This window comes from Nannobrachium achirus (genome assembly GCF_963921795.1).
Source record: "Nannobrachium achirus genome assembly, chromosome: 16".
Classification (NCBI taxonomy): Eukaryota; Metazoa; Chordata; class Actinopteri; order Myctophiformes; family Myctophidae; genus Nannobrachium; species Nannobrachium achirus.
In genome coordinates, this window is record NC_137823.1 from 56648690 (window position 1) to 56654997 (window position 6308).

A 6308-nucleotide genomic window follows, 5' to 3' on the forward strand; every position below is an offset into this window, starting at 1 on the left:
AAGAGTTTGACATATGCACATGCCATGGGCATCCAGGATGTTAACATCAACTCAACCCGAGGTGGGATTTGAACTGACAACCATCCGTATACCAGGCACAGGCACTGACCACTACACTACAGCAGCCACACATAATGGACCTGTCATTTTAAAAAAAAGAAAAGAAAAAAGAAAAAGTTTCATGTAATGTACTTGACGCCTTCTTTCAAAATGATATAGTGCCCCCCTTTGGCCAATTGGGGTAAGATTGGTTTCAGCGATGTTTGGACTAACCCTCTACAGTAGTTCATCATGAAAATTTTACTTTGCATGTATGTTTTAGAGGCAGAAGAATAATTTGCATACAACTTGCAATGTTGATTGAATTATTAAAAAAGCATGTTTCAATGTTTAAAAAATCCGATCTGACAGATCTTTAGATATTGGTCCAAAGTTCATGTAAAAAAAGTTCTGTGCACGTGACGCAAAAGTTCCGGAATAAAAGCGGGTTTAAGTGTTTTACAAACTGCTCAAATTGGCGTAAAATCTAAGGGCGGAGCTTACTTAACAAAGACACAGATGTCTTCCGCTTGAGTCAAGGCACGCGTGTAAGCAAGTTGCATGTCTTCAAACGAAACGAGGCATGACTTATGCCCCTTTAAAGTTTGAGTTTTCAAACGCTTCGTATAGCGCCCCCCTTTGGCCAATTGGAGTAAGATTGCTTTCAGTGATATTTGGACTAACCCTCTACATATTTGCCAAATGCCATGAACGTGTGACTTTGCATGTATGATTTAGAAGCAGAAGAATAATTTGCATAAAACTGCAACATTGAGTGAATTATTAAAAAATAATGTTTCGCTTTAAAGAAAATCCGCCTAAGTTTTCAGACCGTATTGGTCCAAAGTTCATGTAAAAAAAGTTTCGCGCACATTACGCGAAAATCCCAGGAGGAGATACATTTTTACTGTTTTTCATATAATTCAAAATTGTGGGAGAAGTAAAGGTCAGAGGTCAAAAGTCAGAGCGTAAAAGTTGTTCGGCATGAGGAGACGCATAAGTGTATACAGGTTCCATTGCTGTACCTCAAACAGGGCATGAGCTACACCTGTTCAAAGTTGGCATTTTTCAAAGGCTTCCTACAGCGCCACCCTTTGGCCGATTGTTGCGAGCTTCGCGTTTTAGCCGTTTGGCATAGTCCTCTGCCATACTGCCGAGTTTCGTAAAAAGCGACTGCACGGTCTAGCCGCTAGAGAAAAAGTGGCGGAATAATAATAGTGCTGAAGTCCAATATCAATAAGTGGCCTTCGGGCACTTCGTGCCTTGGCCACTAACTAGAAAATATTGTTCCTTCGAAACAATTGTGGGCTCGCTTCAAGCCAGAAAACAATGGCTATAAAAGTACACAATGTCAAGATCGCAGGCAGTGCTCTCTTTGACGTTACTGACGTCAAAGATTGGTCCATTTTGTTCCAAAAATGTGTTGTGCAAAAGTTGACCTGCTGGTGGCGCTATAACAGGCCAATGTGAGAAGGGTGGTATCTGTTCCTTGACCTATTGGGAATGTGCTTGCAAGATGATTTAGAGGCAGAAGAATAATTTGCATAAAACTGCAATATTCATTGAATTATTAAAAAAGCATGTTTACATTTTAAAGAAATCCGATCTGACAGATCTTTAGATATCGGTCCAAAGTTCACGTAAAAAAAGTTTTGTGCACGTGGAGCGAAAATTCCAGAATAAAAGCGGGTTTACGCGTTTTACAAACTGCTCAAAATGGCGGAAAATCGAAGGGCGGCGCTTACTTAACAATGACACAGATGTCTTCCGCTCGAGTCAAAGCACGCGTGTAAGCAAGTTGCATGACTTCAAACGAAACGAGTCATGACTTATGCCCGTTTGAAGTTTGAAATTTCAAACGCTTCGTATAGCGCCCCCCTTTGGCCGATTGGAATAAAATTGGTTTCAGTGATACTTTGACTAACCCTCTACATCTTTGCCAAATGCCATGAACGTGTAACTTTGCATGTATGATTTAGAGGCCGAAGAATAATTTGCATAAAACCGCAATATACATTGAATTATTAAAAAAATATATTTCACTTTAAAAGAAATCCGCCAAGATAAATCTGACCGTATTGGTCCAAAGTTCATGTAAAAAAAAGTTTCGTGCGCGTAACGAAAAAAACCCAGGAGGAGATAGATTTTTACTGTTTTTCATATAATTCCGAATTGTGGGAGACCTAAAGGTCAGAGGTCAAAAGTTAGAGGGTAAAAGTTGTTCGGCATGAGGAGACGCATAAGTGTATACAGGTTTCATGGCTGTATGTATAACACAGCATGAGCTATACCTGTTCAAAGATCGCACTTTCGAAGGCTTCCTACAGCGCCACCATTTGGCCGATTGCTATAGAAAATAATAGCACACTTCGCCACTGTAAACTGAACACATTGATGTTTTTATTTTCATTTTCTCACTAAGTATGTAGGAGTAGAACGGAACCGAAGTTCCCGTCTACAGTATGCATGATAGATAAATAATGACAAGAACTAAAGTGTGCTCGCCTATAGGCGAGCCCACAATAATAGTAATGATGAAGTCCAATAACAATGAGTGGCCTTTTGCCACTTCGTGGCCTTGGCCACTAATAATAGTAATGATGAAGTCCAATAACAATGAGTGGCCATTTGCCACTTCGTGGCCTTGGCCACTAATAATAGTAATGATGATGAAACCCAATAACAATGAGTGGCCATTTGCCACTTCGTGGCCTTGGCCACTAATTATCAACGACAAAAACACAATTAAATCGTTAATCACCAATTATTTGAGTGACAATTAATCGTCATGTAAAATGTCATATCGTGACAGCCCTAATCTCAAGTTCACGGGTTAAGTTGGGATGCTGTACACCAGGGGTCTTCAACGTCTTCAGGCCAAGGACCCCTTAGCTGAGAGAGATATGAAACAGGGACCCCCCCCCCTACTACATATTGTATAAAACGCGTGATGCAGTTTTTCATCGATTTCATAAATAGATTCATAGACTTGTTTGACAGCACTGTCATCAGTCTTTGTTGGATTCGTGTTTTTAGTTAACTTGACCTTTCACTCTGTTCTTGGTCTGCTCTTTTTTTACGTCTACACCAAACCTATTTGCCGAAAATAGCCGATCTTCGACGCAGCGCGAGGCGTTGAGAGCTTGTAGATCTGCTATTTTTGTCTAAAGTTCTCCTCAGAATAGGGATGCGAGGCTTCAGGTTGTTAATTTAAAGGAATGATCCTATCACAAAGATTTGCCGGCCCCCCTGTAGTAACTCCGAGGACCCCCTAGGGGTCCCGGACCCCCTGTAGAAGAGCCCTGCTGTACATGCTACTAATGTGTGTGTGTGTGTGTGTGTGTGTGTGTGTGTGTGTGTGTGTGTGTGTGTGTCTGTGTGTGTCCAGGCCACTAAGGTGTCTGCGGACGGTGAACAGGTGGTGGACGATGCTGACCGGATCCACAAGCGGGCCGAAGACCTGGAGAACTTCATCAGGGACACCCTGCTGGGGGCCACAGGTACTGCAGCTCTCATCTCCTACATCACTGCTTCACAAACACTGGGTGGGGGCCCATATGTGGGTCACGGACCAGTTTCTATGGGTCACGACTCGAGTAAAAATCCAATTTTATTTTCCTACATTTAATTTAAATATATATATATATGTGTTTCAAAAGATAAAAAAAAAAAAACACTCTCAGAGTTAGAATTTTAGATTGGCGTCCCAGAGATAGAAATGTATATTAGATGGGGGTCCCTAGCCTAATGCATATTTGGGGGTCCTTGAAATTGTAATGTTTGAGAACCAGTACTACAGTGCGTAACTAAACATCAGGGTTCGACTTAAAAGTGAGTGAGCGGCAGGGGTGCTGCCCACCCAGGGGTGCAGCCATGGGTGGGCCTGTGTGGGCCCAGGACCACCCATGTAGAAAGCTGGCCCACCCATCAATTTTGGTCGATCTGGTCATGTGCATATATGCTACCGACCAACCTTCGTGTACAATGGCAAGGACTCGAGGGAGTGCGGTGCCCACCATCAAATAATAGTTCCAGTTGTGCAGAACCGCTGATCCAACCAATATGACCATATATGGGCATTCAAATACAGTACATATACTGATGATATTGGGGATTTCCATATATGGGCATAAATGGGACCAAGGACTGACTGAAACAGATATCTCCATATAAAAGGGATACAGGTAGACAGACATCTCCATATATGGAGATTAAACTATAGGTATATGCCACAGTTCTTTTTTTTTTTTTTTTAAGATTTGTTTTTGGGCTTTTATGCCTTTATTGGATAGGACAGTAGACTGACAGGAAATGGGGGGAGAGACATGCAGCAAAGGTCATCCGGATCGGGAATCGAACCGGCAACGCCATCAGATTCTATAGTTCAGATTCTGAAGCAGAAAGGGATGCAGGACTAGATGCTCTTCTGTGTTTAGGCCTCCATTCAGACGGGTCCTAGTAAGGTCCAACCAAGTTTGGTATTCTCAGCCCTTGGTCCTGGTGCTTCAATGGGTCTCTTCAGAACCTCTGTTGGGTAGATCAGGTCAAGATAGTCCACTCCAATATACAGCGATGGCTGTGCATCCTGAATAATCGGTAGGGGCAGATAACTCAGGTGCTCATATTTACTTTGCAGTTCTGCAATTGGATAGGTGTACGTTGGGAGTTGAAATTCTTCAGCCGCGAAGGCTTTGATCTCGTAGGCGTCGCGAGGTTGTGACGCAGGGGACACAGTGAACGTCACGAAGGACCCGCGGTAGAAATGGTCGTTTCGGAACGCCGAGGTAGGCAGGGGTCGATATTCCACTTCTCCTTGGAGACCCAGATGCTGAGCGGCGCTGTGTAAAAGGACGGTACACCGTGAACCTTCAGCCAGGAGGGCATAAGTCCGAAGACTTTTGTTACCGTTCCGCAGGATGACGTCTACGAGCTTGACTAACACCTGCTCCTCAGGTGAGCTGGGGCTGAAGGTGAAGGGATAAGGCGTCGTGTAAGAAAAAGACTCTTTGCGTCTGTCCAGATCTCTCTGCAGGGCTCTCATCTGATCTCGATGATCGAAACAAGGGTCATCGATGTCGTCCTCTTCATCGTCGGAAATGAATTGCCGCTTTGCAGCCATGTCCTTTTAGTGTCTGACGGCTGGACGATTACTGATTTCCAGGGCAATCCTTAAGAGTCAGTTAAATGTAGTTGACGATTAACAGTCTGTGAGGGTATACAGATCTGGGTTGAGAGTGATTGCCTTTCACAGTTATTCCTTCGAACCAAAATCATAGTCCTTATGAAGTCATATCGATCTGCAGTACCTTAAATAATCCTCCTGAAGAGGACTGTTGCATCATAACGACACTGCAGCACGCCATTGGCTGATTAGCAATGATGTCATTCGTATACTCCATGAGAGTATGTGATTGGTCACAAATTCAAGGCTTGTTTTAGTTCCGCTCTCTGATCAAACTCAAACGTTCCTGAAATTCCCCATTCAAGTCAATGGGGAAAATTGATTCACTAATAAATGAATGGAACTTTTATGCCCATATATGGAGATCCCTGATGTCATCAATATTAAGCCCATATCCTGGAATGTCCACATATGGACATAGATTCTATTATGTCAGTCATCTCCATATTAGGGAAAGTGACATTTTGTCATTTCCCCATTCAAGTCAATGGAGAAAGTTATTCACGAATAAATTAATATAAATTAAACCATATAGCATATCTCTTTGCAAGCAGAAAGAAAGCTGCAATTCAAAGCTGGGGAAATTCACGAGGAATCCGCTGGGAAATGTATTCCATCTTACCTTTTGTCCCTTTCATGCCCATATATGGATATCTCTGTATCTGTCAGTCATGTCCCTATTAGAGCGGTGCTAGTCATTCCGTCCTTGTCCCTTTAATGCGCATATATATGGAGATCCATCATGTCATCAATATTAAGCCCATATCTTTAAATGCCCATATATGGACATACTGTGTCAGTCTCATGTGGTTAATTCACGAATAAATGTATATAAATTAAACTATATAACATATCTCTTAGCAAAATGCAAGGATGATGCCGCTTGATTTGACATATTTGACATGGATGGATGGAATGAAGTTGGACAAGTACTATAGTCTACCACACTAATAATGATACAGTCCTTTTATACCAGCTTGCACCTTGTGCAATAAATAATAACAATAATTTGTGTCCCCGTTGTTGATGTTGGTAGATGGATTTATAGATGGATAGATGGATAAAAATGTGTGCTTCTCGGATATTC

At 42.3% G+C, this 6308-nt stretch overlaps 1 protein-coding gene across 1 annotated transcript in view; it reads left to right on the forward strand.

Annotated features, from left to right (window-relative positions):
• lama2 (laminin, alpha 2) overlaps window positions 1-6308 on the forward strand; it is a gene marked incomplete at its 3' end in the record, with an annotated part of 414125 nt that overhangs the window by 320218 nt on the left and 87599 nt on the right. Inside the window, 1 exon segment of the mRNA XM_080745043.1 lies at window positions 3428-3539. Coding sequence (XP_080601169.1) covers window positions 3428-3539 — 112 coding nt within the window.